Genomic DNA, 24,586 nt, shown 5'->3' on the forward strand with positions numbered 1-24,586 from the left:
TGCAGGACAATCCTTGAAGCTGGGATTTTCAAAGGAGCCTAAGAGAAGAAGGTCCCTGAGTCTCATTGAATTTCAATAGGAGCTAAACCCTTAACTCCCATAGGTGCTCTTGGAAATTCTCAGCTTTGATACATAATACATCTTTTTATACATAGTAATAAAGCAAAGGGAGTTTTGCATCCAGTAATGGGACTCTGACCCTGAGCATGTGTTTGTGTGTAAAAAGGATCAATAGACCTAGTGAGTAAAAATGGCAAAATCAGTCCCCAAATGGTTAGTGCTCTTCATTTGTGTATGATGAAAGTTGAGTCTGATTGTTGAGACTGTGACCAAGCCAGAAGTGGCACCAATGTGTGTCACAGGGCGACAGGCCCTTTAAGAGGTAATAGGTCCAATTCCACCTGTGCTTTGCTCAGTTCTCCTCCCCAGATGGGGAAGTTATTGCAGCCACATGATAGGTAGCTGGTGTAGCTAAATGAGTCCCAGGACTAGTGATAAAAGAGAAGCCTCCAGGGAACCAAAGGTGGAGAGAGTGAGCAGATGGCTTGAAAAAAGCCTGCTTAGTGCTTGCCTAGGGAGAGGAGGAGTATGACTGTTTTCCAGCCTGCCTACTGATCTCTTAAAGCCCTCGGGGGTAGGGGAAAACAGAGTTGAAAGGGACCAGCTTGGAGAATTGGAGTGAGGCTGCAGCTGGCCTTAATTAGCAGCACAGATCCCAGAAAGAGGCCTGTGGGACTCCTGACCTAAGAAGGGAAAGCCTAAGTGAGTTAGCAGTACAGACCCAAGAAAGAGGGTTGTGGGACTGAATTCTGGGGAACAAGGGGTGAAGAAGTTTGATTTGCTGTATGATATTTAATAAATGAGACCCCACAAAAGGGATGAAGGGGAAATCTTAAAGTACTCTTATCTGGGAGTGAGGTTTTACAAGACTCAGAAGAGGCAGCTGAGGGCAGCAGGGCCACGCTTGGACACAAGGGGACTCCCCGAGCTGGCTTCCTGTTACAAAGAGGCCTTTTCGGCCTTCCTTGGCCAAGGGGGCTGTCATGAAGTAGAATTTAAGGGAGACAAAATATATGGAAAAGTCAAAATAACAGATTAAATTTTTGCAAAACCCCACTTCCTATCTAAGGGAGCATTATATCCTAAAGCTGTAAAGCAAACATTGTACTGTAAAGCAAACTTGCTACAAAAAAGTTAGTTGCCACATAGTACAGTTAAAATACAAATTTACAAGGTCTACATATACTTTACACAAACATACAAACACATCTCATCACACCAAACAGATCAGTCTTTCTAATCCCATTAATTAAAATATCCATCTACTCCACCAACACATCACACCTATCCAACAGCATATTTCCATTACAGAACAAACCAAGGGACTGAAGTTGAGGTAGAGTAGACAGTATAATCAGGTGGGGGACAAGGAGTAATGAAGGATTACAAGACTGTATAGAATTGATTGTATCCCTTAACTTTCATTTCTGACCTTAAACTTTACACCTTTAGAAAACCCACCACCAAAATGTTTGTAAAGAGTGTAAATTGTGAGTGGTGGTGAGGCGTTGGAGGGGAGATGATCTTTTTGAAACATACTTTTAAACAGCTTTTTAAATTTGCTTCTTTTTCTTAGGAATATTTACTCTGCTTCCAGAGAAGAAGAAAGGGCGAGCCCAATTCACAGCAACCCACTATGCAGGGGTTTGTGTTGTGAGCACATCATCCAACTGAGATGGGATGTTCTTTGCTGTAGCTCATACTCTGGGGGAGAGATGACCTTTTTGTGTCAAAAAGAATTGGTGCAGTGTAAAAGATGGGATTGGGGTGGTGTTGTCTGTAAAGGCCAGTGTCACCTTTCAAACTGTGCTGCTTGACTACTGACATTACAAAATACCCCACCATGGCCAAAGGAAATGCTCTGATCCATAGCTCTATCTAGTCTCACTTATCTAAAATGGCCTGTCATTTTGATGTCTTGCCAGGCACCAGTGAAGGACTTTGAACTGAATTTTTCAGACACTTAACGCCACATTTTCAAAGTGGCTCCAAACCCATCTCTAACCTTGCATGGGTCAAAATTGTGAATCCATGGTTTTTGTCCTTGAGAGCTTCCCATGGAACCAAGCTGCATTTTGGTCTTTGTCAGCTCTGTAGATGTCTGTCTTACATGCCTAGGTTTTGAGATGTCCAGAATAGTGCACTAAACAACTTTGGTACACACAGTTGGAGGCCGCTTTTGGAAATGATCACTTAAAATTGTGTTGTGTGTGTAAATCTCATGCCTCCTTTAAAGTAGGCCCTGGAATCTACTGGTTCCTGGCCTCCATGGGGTATCTTGTACTTGTTTACTAAACTCCAGGGGGATTTTCTACCCTAAATTAGGTACCTGCTGTCTCTTACTCCAATGTGCATGTTCTGATCTGCTTGTACAACAACTGAGGTGGCTGGAGCATGCGCATGGCCTTGGAGGTGTCAGTGTCTGCTGCACTAGGGCGCATCAGATATTAAGATGCGGTAGGAAGGGCTATGCTGGCCTTTGGGGGCAGCTGGGCCGGCGGGGTGGCTGTGCCTGTGTCAGATGCCAGCCTGGGCAGCTCTGCTGCACTGAGCTGTGTGAGGAGCAGGATTTTTTTTTTGGTGCGCCCCCTCCATGTTCTTTGTCCAGACAGTGGAGGTGCAGGGGGTTGGTCCCACACCCAACAGGATGTGGTAGGATCCAGTTTTTACCCCCTGGCCTTGCTCCACTGAAGGGGGGAGGGCAGAGGTACTATTGATTTGAGTGGGATGGGGGAGCCTACGAGTGGAAGCCCCCACCCCGCCTTAAGTCACTGGTGCAACCCCTCCCCCTCCAGCGGGGGAGCTGCACCTGGCCCTGGGGGCTGCAGGGTCCGCCACTCCCTCCCTCCGTGGCTGCGGGAGGCTCCCTTGTCCCGCTCGCAGCCTTGGCTGGCGCGATGCGGCGGCCGGGTGGGAGGGGGAGGAAACCCACCCCCCTCGCCAAGCAGCCTCCTTTGTGAGGGCTCGGCCGTGACGCGCCGCCCTGCCCGAGCTGCAGCCGCGCCGGGGAGCGTCCGAGGGCTGCAGGCAGCGCGGGAGCCGATGGAGCTGCCGGAGGGTGAGTCGGAGCCGGCCCCGCGCCAGCGGGCTGGGAGTTGTCCCGGGAGAAGTTTCCCTGCAGGCTCCGCTCCGGCCGGCGGAAAGCGGGGCGCCTGCAGGGGAGCCCGAGGGCGCCTGTGCTGGCGGCGCCGGGGGGAGGGAGGTTACGGCTTTGGGCGCCCGGGAGCGGACTTGGCCGTGGCCTTGGCACTCGCCGCCCGGGGGGGCCTGGACGGGTTCGGGTTCAAGGAGCGCACAGCTGTGAACCTGGGGACCGAGCTCCACAGAAACCGCGGCGGCTCCTCGGCTGAGAACCCCTCCGAGCCCGGCAGTCCCTGGGACGGACGCCCAGAGGCTTGCTCCGGCCTGGGAGGGGGGAAGGAAGGAGGGTCCCCATTAAAATAAAACCGTGAGCAGGGGCGCTGGAACCATGTAGTGCGGGTGCTGAGAGCCATTGAATCAAACTGCAACCCTGGATATGATGGAAACCACTTCCAGCCGGGGTGCAGCAGCACCCCCCCCCCGCACCCCTGGTTCCAGCACCTCTCACCCTGAATCGGGATGTTTGCAAAGAGGCGATTGACTCTTACCAAACGTTTGGCACCGAAGCCCCGCGTAGAGTCTCCCTGTCTGGGCTGGGGTTTAGGGGTGACTGGTCTTGCTTGGATTGACATGTACATTAGCAACAAGTGAGTTTGGAAGTTGAGGTAAGATTTATTTAGCTCAGTATTCTTCCTGATCTCCTGTCGGCTCGCTCCTTTTGAGCCCATTCATTACTTTTCCTTGGACTGAAAGGAGATTGGGGCAGGGACTGACCCTTTTTGCATGCCTGGAAACAAGGAACTAGCTCACCTTGGACGCTACCATAAACAACATCATAATCCTAATAATTAATAACTAACAATCTTTACTCCTGCTTCACTGCTGTTGACTTATTAACTAGGGCTCCTCTACAACAGGCAACCCCTGATCTTTGGTGATCCCTGCCAACTCCATTGCATGGTCTCTGCACGTTTGGCAGACTGGCCCAGCTGCTGTATTCAATTATTGTGCAGACAGGCAGGCAGCTCTCAATGCATTTTGCACCTTTTGCTCCAGAGAATCCTGGGAGTGCTTGAGGCTGAGGAGAACAGCCAGCTCAGAAGAGACTGCTGGCCCTGCTGAGTGAGACCTTAGCATGATTTTGTGGGATGTCAGCAGGGTTAGAGTTGTGTTTAAGCAGACAAAGGACTTATCAGACTCTTTATGTTCATGTTCACCACTTAAATTAAAGTCTGGGCTGATAATTTTTTTCTTTGTGAGCTGGTTTGGCAGTTTGTAGCATAAATCCATTTATACAAAGGCAAGAGTAGCCTTCTTGAAAAAAATCCAAACCATTAACTCAAAGTACATGCTTATGCTGTGGTCTTGCACTGTTAGGGTAAAATGACAAGAGTATGAGTTACAGATGGAGCATCAGCCTTTACTCTTTACTTTACAACCTTGACTCACCTTGTGTAGCAGCTATCAGAATCTAGCACCTAAAGTCCGATAGTATTGACTGAAAGATTAATCTTGTCTGTAAATACAGTACTGTGCTGTATAATATATTTTTAGATCCTTCAAAAACCACATAAAACCTATCTAGTTAAACACTTATTTTGGAATGGCTATTTATTTCCTCAGCACTTTTATGACTGACCAAGAAAATCCATATTTAGGCACTTTTGAAAAGCCCCAGTCTTTTTTTTTCTTTCTATTTTTTAATACCTATTGGAGCTGTTACTACTTAACATAAACCACTTTCAGTCTGCAAATTGAAAACCTCTGGGCCATTATGGTCTATTGCAGCTAGCTGACTGCCTCTTGAAAGCCATACATTCTCATAGCAAAGGAAAAAAAAAAAAAACACAAACCAAAAAAAACCCTTATGAGATTCATGTTTAGAAAATTGGCTGCATACGTTGTAGCCTCTTTTTAAACCTCAATACTTAAGTCACATTTTCCATTTGAAATACTAAGAGTACTTAAACTATATTAAAGCGATACACTCCATTTAAAAGCCCCCCCAACTTTGAAGTTTTGTGAAAGCAGACTTTTATAGAATCTAAAACAATAGAAATGTTTCTACAGTTAAAAAAGTTCCAATGAAAGCATTTACTTTGTCAAACATTCCCAGTAACATCTGAAACCCAAACATGCAGTACTAAAGCATTTGAAAGTTGACTATAAACAAAAGTGATAGTGACTTTGTTGACTTTCACTGTCCAAATGGAGAAGTGCAAAATGTAAATGGAGTATAGTGACAACATATTAGAAATTAAAAATATTTTATAAACATAAAATATCTGTTCTAAAATAAACACAAAACATTCTTTCACCTTGAATAATCCTGAGCGTTGTAACAGAGGTAATGATGTATTCAGAACATATCTCAAACTAGCACAGTTGCATTTATAAACTGCCATTCAGAATAAGGTGGGCCAAATTCTTGGTGTAACTCTATTGTCAAGTTTTTTTTTAAATCTATGTTACTCATAATCCTTAGATTAATATAGGTGGGGGAAAAGCATGTTATAAATCTAACTGAATTCAATGAAGTTCCACTAGGGATGATGTCATCTATTTTGATTAAAAACAACGAGTCTGGTGGCACCTTAAAGACTAACAGATTTATTTGGGCATAAGCTTTCGTGGGTAAAAAACCTCACTTCTTCAGATGCAACTGAAGTGAGAAGTGAGGTTTTTTACCCACGAAAGCTTGTGCCCAAATAAATCTGTTAGTCTTTAAGGTGCCACCGGACTCCTTGTTGTTTTTGTGGATACAGACTAACACGACTACCTGCTGATACTTGACATCTATTTTGAGTATTCATTTTATAAATACAAATTCACAAGGCCCCTTCTTGCTGGCAGTAGGTGCAGATTTAGTCAGCACAGGAGCCATTAGCAAGGTGATCAGGCCTGCTGGACTCTCATCTCCTCTAGACACTGGAGCCCTGATTCACTAAGGTATTTATTGATGTGCTTAAAGTTAGTCAGATGCTTAAACAGTTCTGTCACCTCTCACATTTTATTATGAGTTATTTGGTGTTTTTCTTAAAGCCCCAATTTCTAGAGTCAGGTGATTACCTGAGAATCTCACTTTTTTTTTTTTTAATGGCAATTACATTTCTAGTTCTCATAGTTACAGAGAAGCTATAAAAAGGCTAAAAAAAAGTATTACTTTAAAGATCTCAGAATTTTAAAACCAATCTCATAACTTTTAGGAGCCGGACTCATGATTTCTGAATGCTGGGGTTGGCAATACTAGAATTTGTCCCATTTGACTTCAGTTCAGCTGTTCATATTTAAAATGAGGCGCATGCTTAAGCACATCGCTCAAACTGGATCTGGGGCACTGAGCTTCCTGAGGCCTCCCCTTTTGTGTCTCTGAACATGCAGGCAGGAGCCCACTGGCTTTCTTCCCCAGGGCATGGCTCAAAGGCCCCTGCTTGAGGCACACATTGGAGCAGCAGTGGCAAGGGAACACTCTTTCAGAGACTTGAAGCAGTTTTGAAATCTCCCTGCTGACTGTGGAAGCGCTAACTGAACTGACAATGTGCAAGGAGGCCAGGGTTTTGGTGGTGTTTAGAGCTTGAAATGCCCCAGAGATGCAGATTCAGGGAAGAGCGAGACAGCGGGCATTAAAATCCAACAAAGAATGGTGGTAATAAAACAGGACAAGAAGGCTTAATGTGAAATACGAACATCTGTGGGGTGATCAGGGTGGCAGAAGGGCAGGTTGTGGAAGCAGGTTGTCTGAGGCACCTGGACAGAGGGAGGAATGGCATGGGAAATCAAAATCCAAAATAAGAGTTTCACTGTCAGTATCATTCCGGGTGTATGCTGTTGGTCTTGTTTATTTACATTGTGAGCTCTTCAGGGCAGACACTGTGGCTAGGATTTTCAAAGGAAACTAAGGTATTTAGGATCCTAATTCCCATTGAATTTCAATAGGATTTGAGCATCAGACTCTTTAATTCCTTCCTTTATTTGTACAGTGTCCAGAACAATGGGCACTATACAAGCTGTCCTGTTCTTGACTGAGACCTCTGGTGCTACTGGCCAAATATATCTTTAGTAGTAATATTATATTTACTTTTTTAAAAAAGTGTTTGCAACTTACAAATATATTTTTACTTTTCCAAATTGGCAAGAAAGCTTTCTCTAGGGCATAGATTTCTATGTCAAGTTTCCACTTGGAATGCATTTTGACAGCCCAGTTACGAACCTCTAAAATAAAGTTAGCAGTACTAACAGACCCTAAGCAATAGTGGTGCAAATGGTGCCACTCTAATTTGTCTGTCAGTGTGGCTTGATCTGAGTCAGTCCATTTGAGGATTAAAAGGACAGAGGAATGTAAATGTCAAAATGTGAGCATTAATGTTCTGTTTCTCATCTGACCATAAACTTCATCCAACTGAAGCAACTGTGAACTTTAAGATGAATTTAGTCCCCCAGACTAGTTTGTAAATAACTCTTAAACTATTATTCATGATTCGCCATATTCAGAAAACTCAGTAAAAACATCTGAAGCTATTTACAATAGCCTGCCATCAAAAACTGAGTCTTAACAAAGGTTTCTACTGTGAAAAACAAGCAGGTTTTAAGATGCTTAAAATAGATGGACCCCGGAACAAAGAGTGAGTTACATATATGTCACGTGTAAGACAGTGTTATGTCTGCAGTAAATGCTCTCTATATATGGTATGGCCAAGATACAACAGATCTTATGTTCTGACAAAATGTTTGTATAAAACAGGAGTTGCTCGTTCTTTTCGAAGTGTTAACATCTATTCAGTGCTCAGTGTGTTTTCAGTTTGTAGCACTGCGTTACAAGTTAAAGGACATTAGTTTTTTATTGAGAGAACTAAACTGTATGGTTGAGAAAAAGCAGTAGCAACTATTGTTGTATTTTCTTTTTGAAGGACTTCAAGAAGCCTGAAACTTTTTTTCTTTTGTTGGCTTATTTAACTTTCATATGAAAATCAATGTGCCATTACAGAGATGATTTTTTTTTGTTTGTTTACAATTATTGCAAAGTGATTAATAATGACACCACTTTCATAAGGTTTTCATTTTTCAGATAATCTAAAAGATTTCTAGTAGTGTTGCAAAGCCAAAAAAAAAAAATACTCCCTCTTTTATTTCACAGATGTAAACGGAGACATAGGTTCAAGATACTTTCCCAAGGTCACATGGAGAGTCAGCATTAGAGTTGCGATGAGATCTCTTGTCTTCAAATATAATGCTCATTCTAGTAGCCCGGGGCAGTCAACCTGTGGCTCCAGAGCCACATGCGGCTCTTCAGAAGTTAATATGCAGCTCCTTGTATAGGCACTGACTCCAGGGCTGGAGCTACAGGCACCAACTTTCCAATGTGCTGGGGGGTGCTTACTGCTCAGGCCCTGCCCCCACTCCACCCCTTCCCACCCCCTCCCCATAGCCTGCCGTGCCCTCACTCCTCCCCTCTTACCCCCCAGAGCCTCCTGCACACCATGAAACAGCTAATTGGGAGGGGGAGGCGCTGATCGGTGGGGCTGCCGGTGAGTGGGAGGCACTGGGAGCGGGGGGCAGGGGGGAGGGAAAGCTGATGGAGGGCTGCTGACGTATTACTGTGGCTCTTTGGCAATGTACGTTGGCTCAGGTTGGCAATCCTTGCACTAGCCTATACCCCTCACTGTGGTTGTTACTAATATTTAGCACATTTTGTGGCTAGCACTTTTCATGCATAAGTATCAGAGGTCGGTGAGGATCCTTAGCCCCATTTTCAATGAGGCACAGAGAGAGTAAGTGACTCACCCAATGCTATGCATCGAGTCTGTGGCAAATCTGGCAGTAGAATCCAGAGGTTCAGTATAACTAGAATTGTAATTTGTGCATTGCAGGGCCTAAAAACTTTATGGAGTGTTGTTTTAAAAAAAACAAAACAAAAAACCCTTCATATCTAATGGGCCTTCCCTGTATCCAAGCTCACTATCAGCAGGTTCCCCTTGTGCTATGGTGCTGCATCACTACTTTATCTTAATACTATGAAAGCACTAGGAAACCAGTTAGTAGGGAGGATGCAGAAATGTGAACACCTGGTGCACCTGTCTGCAGCACTAAGTGGAATAAGTCTCACTGCCCAGTCTCCTTTTATTCCTCTTTGATTGTGTATGACTAGGGGATGAAGGCCAGTGGCAAAAAGTGATTAAAATGAATGGAAGACTTAAGTTTCTGCAAACATTCCCAAACTGTACACACTAGTCTTTCTGACTTTGCTAACTATAGTACTGTGAGAAATACCAGTGATGGCTGTTAATGACATGGTTTCCCAATAATAGCACCATTAAAGTGCATTGCTATTGTGGCCTCAGACCACTAGTGCTTCAAATTGCCTTTTTTCCAGTGGTGCAAGTAGGGCGGTCCAGTACACCATTAAGATATTTATGGCTGGTAAGCCGTACCGGAAAGAGACAGGAGCAGAATGTGGCCAGCAGCTTGTCCGGCGTGGCTGTACTGCCCCCTGCCCTTCCACGCAGCTGCGTCTCCTGTCTGGGGTCTGTTTAGCCCAGCCGGAGGACAGGGCTGGGGGTGATACAGCCGCTGCTGTGCCAGAGGAGCTGCTGGCATGGGGCCGCCTGGTGGCCCCACATTCTGCGGCTTTTGCTGCTGTGGTTCCCTGCTCCTTTCGCTGTTGCCGTTCCTGGGAGAGCCCGGCGGTTCAGGGCTCTCAGGAACTGCAGCGGCAAAAGGAGCAGAACGTGAAGCCACTGTGCGGCCCCATGCCAGCAGCTCCTCCGGCGGGGCTGTACCGCCCCCAGCCTGTCCTCCGGCGAGGCTGTACAGACCCCAGACAGGAGACATAGCTGTGTGGAATGCTGCTGCGATTCCGGAGAGCCCTGCAGTTCAGAAGTCTGTATCCGGCACAGTAGTTGGACAGAGTCGTCGTGTCCCCCCCCGGCAACGTAGGATGGGGTAGGGATGGGGAGAGCACGGGGGGTGGGGGCGGGACAGGGAGGAGTCATGTGGTGGGTCATGTGCCCCCCTTTAGCTGGTGCCCCCCCTTTGTGTCCCTCCCATGAGTCGCCTATGCACAGCATACCAGTAAGAAATAAATTCTACTTGCACCACTGCTTTCTTCCTCCTCTTTCTTTTGGTGTCACTGACTTCTGTTGCTATCTGGTCGTTGTGTAAATAAAAACCATACTTCTGTGGAAGTTAACAGTGCTGTCCACCCTCTACGGTTGCTGGGTTGAAGTCTCTTCATTTTATGTCCAGACCTAGAGACTGAACCTGCCGTGAAAGAAATTGGTGGCAAAACTCCCAATGAATTAATAGGGGCAGGAAGGGGTACTTAATGTGTGTCTCTCCACTCACCTGCATTTGCTGTGCACAGCTCTTCTTTTTCATAAGTGGCTTTTCATTGTCATTTAATCTCAGGGGAGACTGTAATATCCCTTGGGCTGTGTTGTGTTGACCTCAGACAGTGAAAAGGCGATCTAGAACTCGGCAACAGGCATGAAAGGACTAGGAGTAAAAAATAGTGACCCAGCTACATGTTCTTAAATAGTGTGTATGATTTTAGTATCTATCCGACAGCACTATGCTCTCTGCTTTGGTTTTTGTTACAAGCTCTCAGCCAGATTTTCATTTATAAGGCTGTAAGAAAATTGCAGGTTGTGATTTTTGGTGTGGAAACTGCAATTTTCAGCACTCACCACAACTTCTTATAGTTGATGCAAATTGGAGTGGTGTTATGACCCCATCCCTCATGTCACAAAGCCTCTTGCTCATGGTGTTGCAAAGCCACGCACTCCAATTTGGCCCAACTGTGCCCCCTCACCCCCTATGACCTGCTGGGGGCAGTGGCGGAAATGGATGAGGAAGAGGCTGGGGACCTGTGCAGGTCAGGGCAAGCTCCCAGGAATGCTTGTCCCACTTGCTGCCTGCACTCAGTCCTGCTGGCACTGGCCTCACACTTTGCCCAGGTACAGTTCTGCCTTTGCTGGGAGGTGCGGGCCGGGCCAACTGACCACCAGCAGCTTCTCCTCGACCACAAGGACTTGGCCTTCTGCGACTGCCTGGCTGCACCAAGGGATGGACTTGGAGGCCCTGGTGAGTGGGGCAGGGTGAAGGCTGGAGCTTGTGTCCCCCTCAGGGCACAGAGCAGGGATGGGGAACCCCAGTGCTGCCAGTCCCTCACAGGGCCTCTAGGGTCTCTGAGCTGAGGCCAGTTTTAGGTTACAGGGTCCCCCCACCCCCATGTGTTGGACGAGTGGGGATATCCAGCTCTTGTTGGAGCAATAAGGACCATGCTGCCAGCTTGACATCTAGGGAGTTAGAAAACTACCGTATATACTTGTTCATAAGCCGAATATTTTTGGTAAAAAAATGACGCATCAAAGAGCGGGGGTCGGCTTATAAACGGTGATTAAAATTTGATGATTTTAAACTCTATGGAATCATTTAATTGAATATCTAATACATTGTTGTTTTGTTTACCTGGAGCGTCTGCAGGCACGGAGCCCCTCGGCTCCCTGTGGCTGCGGTTCGCCGTTCCCAGCCAATGGGAGCTGTGGGAAGTGGTCACTTCCCACAGCTCCCATTGGCTGGGAACGGCAAACCGCGGACACTGGGAGCTGAGGGGCTCCGTGCCTGTGAATGCTCCAGGTAAACAAAATGTCCAGGCCTGCTAGCGGCTTACCCTAACGGCCCAGGAGCCAAAGTTTGCCAACCCCTGAAATATAGGGTCGGCTTATGAAAGGGTCATACAGTTTTTGCTATTTTTACCTAACCATCTTGGGGGGTCGGCTTATAAACGAACAGGCTAATGAATGAGTATATACGGTATATATGTTAAGTCCTGCATCCCTGCAGCTGCCCACACACACCTGCAACCCCCACACCTCTGTCCTCGAAGCCGGCCTGCTCTGTAACTCCTCCACACCTCTACCTTGATGGCACCTCTGCATGCACCGCCCATCATGACCGAGGGGTGACTGAGCCACACTTGAGTACCATTGCAGCCCTGTGTGCCAGGTTGCAATGCCACTCACTGAAGCGTGGATGGTGGTGGTTTGTAGTGGTAGTTGAACTGACTGCACCAAAATTGGAACTTTAACAAACTGTGGCTGCAACTTTTGAACCAAAAAATCCCAACTTTATTACAACCTTATTCATTTACACCAATCCCCCTTTATACCATTCTGGTGGTGTAAAGGTGCCTTAAAGGGGTAATTTATAAGGTAATCTACTCCTTTAAAGCCTTTTACACTGCCAGAGTGGTGCCAAGGGGCTAGAGTATAACTGTGAATCTGGCCCTCAGTATGGAATGAAATCCCTGAGGCAGTGGTTGTGGAAAGCTTAACAGCTGTGACTCATTGGTGTCTATTCTGTGGTAGGCCATAGTAGCATGGGGAAGATAGTTGTCAGTGTTGAGGAAAACTAGTGTCAAACATTAGTCGTCGCGTCCCCCCCCAGATAGTAGAGACATGTGCAGTGTTCCTACTAGCAAGAATTGGAACCATTTTATAAAAAACTTAATTTGCACAAGCTTCTACAGTATGTTTTAAAGTGTTAGGAGCATCAATTGCTGTTTTGAAGCAAGCTCTGTATATTGAATAAAAAGCTGGCCTCAAACAGTGAATGGAATAATGTACAATTCATACTCTTCAAATCTGTTACTAGTAGGAAAAGGCATTCCTTTTGATGACAGAATCTTCAAGGCGTTAACAGATGGGCTGGAACAGACTACAGGAAGCTCTATTGTAAGAGACAAGGAGCTATTAAGCATCTTAGGGCCTCATAAACATGAATATGAAAATGAATAATTAGATACTTTAAATTGTATTTCAAGACATGTTTCATTTTCTCTTTTTAAATAATTAAGTTCTGGGATTTCTTCACAGATTGCTTTGATGCATCCTCTTAGAAATCTCTTGGATGGATGAATATTCAGTTTTGAGAGTGTATTTTGAGAGTGTATAGAATTGCTGAATGACTATAGCATTTATAGAGCACTTGCCATTTTCCTCTCTCCAGCTATGGACTACTTATAAAGTGCTTGAACTGACGTGCAGTGCCATCACTGAAGGGTAAACTCTTCTGCCACTGCCATTTATTATAGTCATTACATGTAATCTGGTTAAAGGAAAGGGTGAAAAATCTATTGATATAGGAGACAGACCTAAAGAATTCACTTCCAACAGGAGTCTCAACCAGAAATCTAACCTGTGTCCTGGAGACAAAAGTTTTTAGGAACCATTACATGTGCACAGCAATACACAGACCTTTACAAGTCATATTGGGAACCAAACCCAAGATTTTTGGAGACTGCTAAACTTCATATTGAGGACCTGCCTGATTTCAAAAGTGCTGAACACACAACAGCTCCCATTGGGTGCTTGAGTTTTTGAAAACCAGGCAGGTACCTAAGTATGGATGCTAGGCCAGTGGGAGTTGCTGGTATTTGTGATTTCTGAAAATCAGGCAGGTGTCTAAATGTGGATGTATTAACTTGCTTCAGGCTCCTATTTTTGAAAATCTTGGCCTACCTTTTTTTTTTTTTGTGCTTGTAGGGTCATCTGAGCACAAATTTGGAAACTTAACCCTGAACAAATATTAACATTAATGAGGTTATGGCTACTTCAGCAATGATTTGGAGCATTGAGGCTGGAATGGGGTGGACATTATTGTACTGATCATTGGTTGCTAGTTCTGTCACGGGTACAAGATCTGCTGCAGCATTCTTGTAGAAGTAGGTTCCTGTAGAAGTTTCCAGATATGGGTGTGCAACCTTTAGCAGAGATCACTTTTTCAACCTGTGCTGGTCATCTATTGAGGCATCACTGCACAATCACTGATGGAAGCCGTGAGAGAGAAATCTCCCGACGCAGTCAAATTATCCGTTACCATCCTCTGTGTTATCTCTCATCCTCTGGAACTTTCCCATTTGTGTTTTGAAGAACGAGTAGGACCTTTACTTCAGCTACATACTAAGAAGGTTGGGGGGTGGGAGTTTGGAGAAATGAAAGGAAGAGAATTGCTGAGAGAGAGTGTGGAGGTGAGACATTGAGACACTAAGGGGAATGGAGAGAAAATACAGAAGGTATAAAAAGGAGGAAAAAGGTGAATGTGAAGAGAAAAATGTCTTGAAGAAAGAGGGTTTCTGAGTAAAGATGAACCAATAAATATGAAACATTTTAAAAGAATTAATTACAGAACAAATAGTCTGAGCTAAACCATGGACACTGGAAAACACAGGAAAAAAGATACTTCTGGACATAGAAAGAGAAGTGCAGAATGGGAAGAGAAAAGGGAAATAAACGGGAAAACAAATCTGGTCTTTATTTAATAGAAAGTCTGCTGTACTATGTAGCATCCTCAATGGTGGCTTGGCGTTTTCTTGGGATGGGGTGTGGGTTTGGAAAGAAAAGGCTGACTTTGTACCTGGCTTTGGATGTATAGAAAGAACAGCAGCATCCCAGATCGAGACCCTTTTGGGAAAAATTGACAGGTATCCCATGAAACTCCTCTACAGAGTCTGCCAACTGTCAAACAACAGTGCAACGAGCAGCACCTTGCCCTAGAGCATCTTCAGAATCTCAGCCATCTTGATGATGCCATTGGGCTCAGGTGCCAGAGCATAGCAACCATGAAACTGACTAATAGAGTAGGACAGAGGTCTAAATCCTCAGCTGGTGTAAACCAGTGTAGCTGACTTGAACCCAATGTATGAAATCCTGGCCCTATTAAATTAATTGGCGTTTTGCCATTGACTTCAGTAGGGCCAGGATTTCATGCCGTGTGTGAGAGTGAAGTCAATGGAGCTACACTGATTTATACTGTCTGAAGATCTGGCCCACTAAGTTGAGACAGGCTGCAAAAAAAGTCAGTATTTGAATTATTGAGCTCCATTATTGTTTGCAAGTAGGGAACATGTTTTACTAATTAAAAAAGAAATGTATTGAATGTTTCTCTTCCCCTTCTGCCAGATGTCAGAGAAACCAGAGGTATGGGATAGATGGGTTTGCAGATAGGAAAATCTCAACCTTTCCAGTTTCCTGTGGTAGGCAGGTATGCCACCTTCATGGAACACTCCCTACTGATTCAAGTAATTGGTGACTGGAACTGAAGCTTCCCATGGAGTAACTAATGGTGCTACCTGCTGAGCCATTCTGTAGCTCTGTATTTCTAATCACAATTGAAATTCTCTTAGCCTGTTTCTGAACATCAGAAAGGCACAGAGCCAATTGTGGAAAATAAAAGGATTCTAAGGGCTGGATTCAACAAAGAAATAAAGGTAGAATTTTTTTATTCTTTTTGTTTCTAACCTGAATAAATAAATGGCATACTCGTTCAGCAAATGTCTAGTTGTTTTAAACTTTTAGTACTATTGACTAAACTTTTAAGTACAGAAAATAGAAGGTCCTCTGCCTTTAGTCCTGTTCTTTGAAGAATTACACATATGCTTAACTTCATGTATGTGAGTAGTTCTATCGAAGTCACCAAGGGTATGTCTTCACTACTTGCTGGATCGGCGGATAGCGATCGATCCAGCGGGGATCGATTTATCGTATCTAGTCTAGACGCAATAAATCGACCCCCGAGCGCTCTCCCGTCGACTCCTGTATTCCAGCGCTGCGAGAGGTGCAGGCAGAGTCAACGGGAGAGTGGCAGCAGTCGACTCACCGCGGTGAAGACACTACGGTAAGTCGATTTGAGTACGTCAACTTGAGCTACATTATTCACGTAGCTGATGTTTTGTAACTTAGATCGATCCTCCCCCCCAGTGTAGACCAGGACCAAGACTATGCAGAGTTAGGCCCATGTGTAAGTCTTTTTGCAGGATCAGGGCTCTGGCATTAATTCTTTACCACATGAGGAGCAAGTCTGCATGAGAAGTGGCAAGATCAGTTTAGAGTTCAGGAGTTTCCTACCTGGCAAGTACCTGTGATGCTAACAAGCCACAAAGGTTCACCAACCGAGCAGCGGATGGCTAGTAACAACACCCTAAAATACAACCCCCCCCCCCCTCCCCAGTGTTTGGAGTTGCTTGAATCAGCAAGGTCCAGCTATTGCAGCTTGATAACGATGATGAGTGAGCGGCCAAAGCAGCTGCTTTCTGTGGTGCAGAGTGGGGAGAGCTTCTACCACAAGATACTTCTTACTCATTTGTAAGCAGAACTCATTTAGGTTATAGTTGTGTAGCACTTGCACAATCTTAATATTTTTTACCGTTGATTTTTACAACTAATTAAAAGTTGTGCAAGTACCAAAGACCTAGTGCATGTGTGTTGTAAGGATCATGGGAACTGTCAGACCGGTGATCTGTCTGTTCTGGTGTCTTGTTTCTGACAGTGGCCTGTACCAACTACTTCAAAGGAAGGTGCGGGAAACACAGTGTTAGGCAGTTATTGGACAACTTGTCTCAATGGAAATTTCTTCCTAACTCCCGTTCTAGATTGGCTTATATCCTGAAGCTTGAGGATTTATGTCCAAAACTCTCATGCTGAAATTCTGGTTCCACTGAAGTCAATGGGAGTTTTACTGTCGACTTACGTGAAGCCACAGTTTTAAAAACTTTACTGTTATAATTCTGGATATTCCTGTCATCCATATAAATGTCCAATTCTCTTTTGAATGCTGCAAACTTCTTGGCCTCAATAATATCTTCTGGCAATTAATTCCCCTGGCTAAGTATGTGCTCTGTGTGTGATTTGAGGAGGTGAGGAGCGGGAAAAGGAACAATTCCTTTCTTGTTACCAGTCCTGTTGATTTAGCTTTGTAGAAATGTGTAGATTAAATGGTTGCTACCATAATTTTATTTCTTTGTTGCACTCCAAAATTTGATCTCTCTGTTTTGACATTGAACTTCATGTTTATTTTCCCCCAGCTGCCACACAGCTTGGCAGAATTCTAGCATGTTGAACTTGAGTTCAATAAGGGAAACCCACAGACAAATTGCTTCTGACTGTACTATAGGGGACATTGTTAGTGGCTTTTTTTCTCTATGTGGTTTGTGACATACTGAGTAATCCTATCCTTGCTCATTTCTCAAACACCTGTTGAAATGTAACCTGTTTTGCTGGCATCTAAAAGCGCCTTTGAAAGCACCATTTTCTCCTCTGCCAAGCAATGGATTTCTGATACACTTCAATATGCTAGTTTATTCTTTTGTAAAGCAATGTTGTAAGTTTGCCTAGAATTCTGTTTTTTCTCACTTTGGCCCTGATTCTGTGAACATGCACATCCTTAACTATGAAGGGAATGGTACTACTCACATGCTTAAAGTTAAACATATGTTTGCAGGATCTGGGCCTTTAGGAACAGCTGCTATTAGCAAAGTTGGCAGGCTGTGGAGGGAGCCTTGTCTGCTCAGAAGGATGGACAACAGCTGTACTTAGGTTTTGTTGCTATGAAGAGAGGATGTTTCTGTTGGAAGTGCACATAGGGCTGGGGTACTACGTGCTAGGGAGAAAAATGGAGTTCAGTACAAAGCCTCCATTAAACTGCTGGAACTGAACTCAGGTGTTGGTCAATAAGTAATGCTGCACTTAAGTTTGCAGCAGCACTACTGCTGGAGAGGTGACTGATACTTCTGTTCTGTGGCTTAGGACTCCGAGAGAACCAGGAACCTTAGGGTGGTACCTTTAATTAGGGAGTAGGATGAGGAAAACACCCTAAAAATAAATCCCTTCATTCACCCCTCACATCAAAGCTGAGTCTAAACTCTGCTGCTTCTTCCTCCACAACATCTTCTAGATCAGGGGTTCTCAACCTTTTTCTTTCTGAGGTGCCCCCCCCCCAACCCCCCTGCAACATGCTATAAAAACTCCACGGCCTACCCGTGGCACAACAACTGGTTTTCTGCATATAAAAGCCAGAGCCTGTGTTAGGGGGTAGCAATCAGGACAGTTGCCTGGGGCCTCATGCCACAGGGCCCCCCATGAAGCTAAGCTGCTCAGGATTTGGCTTCAGCCCCGGGTGATGGGGCTCAAGGCCTCAGGCTTCAGCCCCATGCGGTGGGGCTTCAGCTTTCTGACCTGGCCTCAGTGAGTCTAATACTGGCCCTGTTTGGTGGACCCCCTGAAATCTGCTCGTGGCTCCCCAGGGGGCCCCGGACCCCCTGTTCTAGATCCAACCTTTTCTCTCTGACCAGATGGTGAAGACTCCTTTCCAGGTCTGGATCATCTCTTATCTTGACTATTGAAACTTTTCCCTCTGTAGTCTCTCCAGCATCTATCTATCTTGCGTCACTCCAATCCATACAGAAAGTAGCTGCTAAAATCACCCTCCTAATCTGCAGAATTGACTGTCACCCCCTTTGAATTTCTTCAAGAAGCCCCCACCTGATGTGGTGAAGTCCCTCATAATTCCGCTTCTGCTGAGTTAACTCATAGAGTTGAAGGCCAGAAAGGATCACCAGATCACCTAGTACATAAGAATGGCCATACTGGGACAGACCAATGGTCCATCTAGCCCAGTATCCTGTATTCCAACAGTGGCCATTCCCAGGTGCTTCAGAGGGAATGAACAGAACGGGCAATCATCAAGTGATCCATCCCCTGTCGTCCATGTACAGCTTCTGGCAATAGAGGCTTGGGACACTCAGAGCATGGTGTTGCATCCGTGACCCACCTGGCTAATAGCCATTGATGAGCCTATCCTCCATGAACTTATCTAGTTCTTTTTTGAACCCTGTTATACTTTTGGCCTTCACAACATCCCCTGGGAATGATTTCCACAGGTTGATAGTGTTTTGTGTGAAGCAGTACTTCCCTTTTGTTGTTTGAAATCTGATGCCTTTTAATTTCATTAGGTAACCCCCTAGTTCTTGTGTTATGTAAAGGTGTAAATAACATGTCCTTAGTCACTTTCTCTACACCATTCTTGATTTATGGACCTCTATCCTATCCCCCGTCCCCTTAGTTGTCTCTTTCCCAAGCTGAAAAGTCCCAGTCTTTTTAATCTCTCATATGGAAGCTGTTCCATATCCCTAATCATTTTTGTTGCCCTTCTCTGTACTTTTTCCAATTCTAATATATCTTTTTTGATATGGGGCAAACAAATCTACATACAGTATTCAAGATGTATTCTGACCTCCTGCATACCACAGGCCACTAAATGACACTCAGCCACACCTGACTTTTGGCTCTTATCATTTTGCCTTCGGATCACACTGCTCTGCTTCCACAATTGCCATCATCCCTCTTCCCATAACATTGCTTTAGTGTGAAATACCCTTTGTGAATGGGTGTACCAAGCCATCAGAGCCCCCTTGTTCAAATCCTTCCTTAAGACCCATTTTATCATGACACCCACCTAGATTGACCAAGGGCTTGTCTTCATGTACAGCTGTAGCACTTTAATGAAGATACTCCTATGTCAATGGGAGAGCGTCTCCCATCGGTGTAGTTAATGCCCTCCTCCCCACCTCCGAGAGGCAGTAGCTATGTTGGCAGGAGAAGCTGTCTACCCAGGGGGTTAGGTTGGTATAACTGCATGGATTTTTCACACCCCTGAGTGATGTAGTTACCCCGATATAGGTCTGTAGGGTATACCTGGCCTAAAAGTAAAAACAGACCCTTGTGTAATCTATAAAATTGCATATACAGACCCTTGTGTAACCTATGCTAACCTAGGGTAGCTTTGTCTCTCTTTGTAATGGCTAGATCCCTTTGATAGAAATTTATGAATGTCTACTCCCTCTCAGTTAATGACCCTGTAGATCAGGTAGTTGACGCTTAGGCTGTGTCTATACTTAAACTGCTATAGCAGCATAGCTGGCACTGTAGCAGTGTAAGTATAGACACTCATTACAGCGACGGGAGGAGTTCTCCTGTCACTGTAGTTAATCCACCTCCCCACCTTCCATCATTATCCTAGCACTGTCTACACTGGGGGTTAGTTTGGCTTAACTACGTCGCTCAGGCATGTGGATTTTTTATCCCCTTGAATGATGTAGTTAGGTCAACCTACCATTTTAGTGTAGACCGGGCCTTATGCTTCTGGATCCATAAATCTGGTTTCAGGCCCTGCATACATCTCAACCAAGGGCATCATTCCATGTGCATGTTATTTTGCTGAATAACCACATATCTTATTGCTGTGACCACTGTCTTTTCTTCCTGAATCCCCACTCCTGTATTTTGTGGCCTTTTTGTTACATCATGTATTAAATCAGACTGTAAGCTCTTTCAGACAGGGCGCAATGGCAGTTCTGGGTGGGGTAAAATAAAGCCAACTATTGCTGTGGTTACATAGCATTGCCCATCATTGTTAAAAGCTGTAGAGGCTTTATTCTGGAGTCTGCCCTCAGACAAAAATAATTTTGATTTCATCAAAGCATGTAGGAGCCAAAGGATCTAGTCCATTACACATGCATGAATATTTATTCCTGATATTACGTAACTAAGTCAGTATTTCATTACTAGTAATCGAGCTTGTGGGTTACTTTTAAAAGTGCATTAATAGACTTTTTTTCAATTTTCAAATTATCCCTCAAATTAATTTTCTCAAACTAATGATAATGGCTAAGCAAATGGTTTACAATGACACTTTTAAAGCTGCTTAATTTTGTGGGGTGTTAATTTTAAAGTAAGTACCTTTTAAAGTAGTTTAATTTTAATGTGGGATGAGATTTTTCAAGTCACATAAGTGACTCGGGCACCAGTCCCATTGGAAGTCAGTTTTGAAACTCTTATTTTTGCAAGACTTCTGCAGATCCCACCTTCAGTGTTTCAGTAAATTGAGTATTAAAAGATATTGCTTAAAGGAATAAGCTTTTCCTTTTGTCTTCCCTGCTGGCTATCCTGGTGCCAGATATCAAGGGGAGGTCACACTTAAAGAGATTAGCAGAGGACAGAGTGAGATAAACCCTTGTCTTAACAACCAGGGTAGACAATACTTTCCATGATGCACTTGCTGTGTCGATCAAGGGATAGGGGAGGGATGTCATTTAGGGTATTATGGTTGGCATTGATTCTTTTTGTATCTCTTTAATGCCAATATAGTAGAATGAGACTAAAATGACCTGTTCATAGTGCATGCCTAAAATGAAAGCACATTTGTTTTAAAAATATGTATAGAAAGAGAAATGTTTTAATGGAAACAGTACCAGTGTTTGTGGTACTGTAAGAGTTTGTGTATAGAATTCCATTTAATCTTGCCTTTGGGTTTGAAACTGGTTCTAGAATATCTCAGTTATGCAGTTTTAAATATGAATTGTTCGTGCACCTATAATTCGATAGGTAAATTGTGTAAATGGGAAAAAAATTGTTTATGAACAAGATTTTTTCTTATTACATTTGACTTTTATATTAGGAATGTACAGAAAATGGCTGATTTCTGACTTGATTTCGTTTTTCTATAAGTGAAAAATAGCCTTTGTTGCCATGTTATTAGTCCATACTTCAAACTGGTGCCTTTGAGTACTTTTTTTCAATGGGCTATTAAATATATAGGTCTCAATCCTACAACTAAACCGTGGACCCTTGAGACCAGACCTCTGTGCCTAAAACACCAATCAAATGGCAAATGCATTTACTTCGGAGGTCCTTGTCAGAGCATTCAATTGCAGGATTGGGGCCACAGTTTGTAAAGAAAAATGTTTATCATGGTTTTGCATTGTCATTTTCCCAAATACTTAGTGGCAGCCATAGTGAAGTGTGATTTAAGTAGGCCTTATACTAGCGGTCTCCAGCCTTTTTAAGCACAAGGTCACTTTTTTAATTTAAATGCAACCCACGATCTACCTCAAAGAAAATGTAGAAATAACAGTAATCACACAAACCCAAACACCCTTGCCCTGCCCCTTCCCTGAAGCCCCACCCCGCTCACTCCATCCCTCCTACCTCCGTCGCTCGCTCTCCCCCACCCTCACTCACTTTCACCGGGCTAGGACAGGGGGTTGGGGCGCAGGATGGGGAGGGGGCTCTGGACTGGGGCTGAGGGGTTTGGAGTGTGGGAGGGGCTACGGGCTGAGCCTGGGGCAGGGGTTTGGGGTGCATGTGGGGGTTCAGGGTGCAGGCTCTGGGAGGGAGTTTGGGTGCAGGAGGGGGCTCAGAGCTGGAGGAGGGGGTTGGGGTGCAGGAGGGGGTGTGGGGTGCTGGCCCAGGGAATGGGTAGCGGGTTGGGGTGCAGGCTCTGGGAGGGGGCTGGGGCAGGGGTTGGGGTGCAGGAGGGAGTGCGGCCCTGGGGTTGGGGAGGGGGGTCAAGGCTGGGACAGCAGGTTGGGGTGTGGGAGGGGGTTAGGGTTGTCAATCCTCCCGGTTTGGCCGGGAATCTCCTGGAATCTCGCCCAATCTCCTGGAGGCTACTTCAGCCAAACCGGAAGATTTTGGGCGCTAACTGTCTGGTGTGGCAGCAGGGCTAAGACAGGTTCCCTTACATACCTGGCTCTGTGCCTCTCCTGGAAGCAGCTGGCACTGTCCCTGTGGCCCCTGGTGGGGGGAGGGAGCAGGGGTCTCTGCACGCTGCCCCTGCCCCGAGTGCCGACTTTGCAGCTCTCATTGGCCAGGAACTGCAGCCAATGAGTCCTGTGGATGCGGAGCCTGCAGGCGGGGCAGTGCGTGGAGACCCCTTGGCCACCTGCCTAGGAGCTGCTGCCAGAGGGTTGTGCCAGTAGCTTTCGGGAGCCGCCCGAGGTAAGCGCCGACCCTCTGACCCCATTCTGCACCCCCGCCCAGAGCCCGCACCCTCTCCTGCATCCAAACTCCCTCCCAGAGCCTGAAACTCCTCCTGCACCCCAACCCCCTGCCCCAGCCCAGAGCCCGCACTCAAACTACCTCCCAGAGCAGGGCCGGCTCCAGCGCAGGAAGCAGGTGCTTGGGGCGGCAATGGAAAGGGGCGGCACGTCCGGGTGGTCTTCGGCGGCAATTTGGCGGTGGGTCTCTCAGTCCCTCTCGGAGGGAAGAACTGACTGCCGAATTGCCGCCGAAGAATAAAGCGGCACAGTAGAGCAGCTGCCGAAGTGCCGCCGATCGTGGCTTTTTTTTTTTTTCCTCCTCTTCGCTGCTTGGGGCCGCAAAAAAGCTGGAGCCGGCCTTGTCCCAGCGCCCGACCCCACACCCCCTCCCGCACCCAAACTCCCTTCCAGAGCCCACACCTGTTCCTGCACCCCAATCCCCTGCCCCAGCCTGGTGAAGGTGAGTGAGGGTAGGGAAGAACGAGGGACCAAGGGAGGGGGGGATGGAGTGAGTGGGGGGTGAGGCCTCAGAGAAGGGGTGGGACAGGGGCATTGCCTCGGGGAAGGGGCGGGGCAGGGGCAGGGCAAGGGTCTTTGGGTTTGCATGTGATTAGACAGTTGGCAACCCTAGAGGGGGTTTGGGGTGTGGGCTCCCTCTGGGTGCTGCTTACCTCCGGTGGCTCCCAGGCGGCGGCACAGCAGGGCTAAAGCAGGCTCCCTGCCTGCTCTGGCCCCGCGCTGCTCCCAGAAGTGGCCAGGATGTGGGGCAGGGGGAAGGGGCAGGTGGCTTCACACACTGCCCCGATCCGCAGGCACCGCCCCCGCAGCTCCCATTGACTGCGGTTCCCTGTTCCTGGCCAATGGGAGCGGCGTTGCAGGCGAGGGCAGCGCGCGGAGACTCCCCGCCACCCTCCCTGGAGCTGCTGCTGGACATGCCAGCCACTACCAGGAGCGGCGCGTGGCCAGGACAGACACAGAGCCTGCCTTAGCCCCGCTGCGCCGCCGGACTGTTGGCAGCTGATCTCCCTGTTTGGCTGCAGGAGGGTTAGCAACCCTATCGTGATCAACTGGTCGATCGTGGAGCCTCTGACAGTCAGAGGCTCCACGATTGACCAGTCAATCACGATTTACCGGTTGGTGACCACTGCATTACACCATAAGCTGTGGTGTAAAGGTTTCTACATACTCGTATACAGGCCAAGGTCAGAATTTGTAGGAGTTGGGTGACCACAAGATGTTCTGTAATTCCTTGAACTGTATACGTGGATGGGGAAGACTAAGGAAAAATCCTAGGAATTATGGTCTTGCATTCAGAGTGGGCCTGAACTGAGCAGGAAGTCAGATTAGCATCTGAGCACTGCTCTTTGTTTAGGCCTGGCCATTACCTACTGCATCTTGTCTCTAGTTAATCTTAATCTAGTTTTAAAGATAGATTGCTAGAGTCAAGTTTGTATGTCCTTGCTTATATCAGTTTATTTTGACTACCAAAGTTAAATTCCACACACTTTCTGAGGTACAATATGATCCCTTCCTGAGAGCAATCTTGCATATGACGTTCTTCCAATGAAAATGTCTGACAGGTTTATAATAGTTTTGATTTTAGGGCAATAGTGAGAATCCTGATCTAAATATTTGGATTCTGGAAAAGGTTTCTTTTTATGAAACATGAGTATTGTATGATGGAACAATCAAGTTGCAGTGACTTACAAGGAAAAATATTAGAGGGAGAGAGAGGTGTGCATCCCCTTCCCCCGCTCTACCATGTTACTTTCAAAAGTAATTTAAATTTAAAAG

The 24,586-nt window shown here is 45.8% G+C and overlaps 1 protein-coding gene across 1 annotated transcript in view; it reads left to right on the forward strand.

Annotated features, from left to right (window-relative positions):
* Positions 1-3,015: 3,015 nt before the first annotated feature.
* FGD3 (FYVE, RhoGEF and PH domain containing 3) overlaps positions 3,016-24,586 on the forward strand; it is a 187,288-nt gene continuing 165,717 nt past the window's right edge. Inside the window, exon 1 of the mRNA XM_024223450.3 lies at positions 3,016-3,118. Within this exon, the coding sequence (XP_024079218.2) occupies positions 3,103-3,118 (16 nt within the window). The 5' untranslated portion in view covers positions 3,016-3,102. The remainder of the gene's footprint in view (positions 3,119-24,586) is intronic.

The sequence above is a fragment of the Terrapene carolina genome, unplaced genomic scaffold (assembly GCF_002925995.2).
Source record: "Terrapene carolina triunguis isolate 2854851 unplaced genomic scaffold, T_m_triunguis-2.0 Scaffold89, whole genome shotgun sequence".
NCBI classification, from domain to species: Eukaryota; Metazoa; Chordata; order Testudines; family Emydidae; genus Terrapene; species Terrapene triunguis.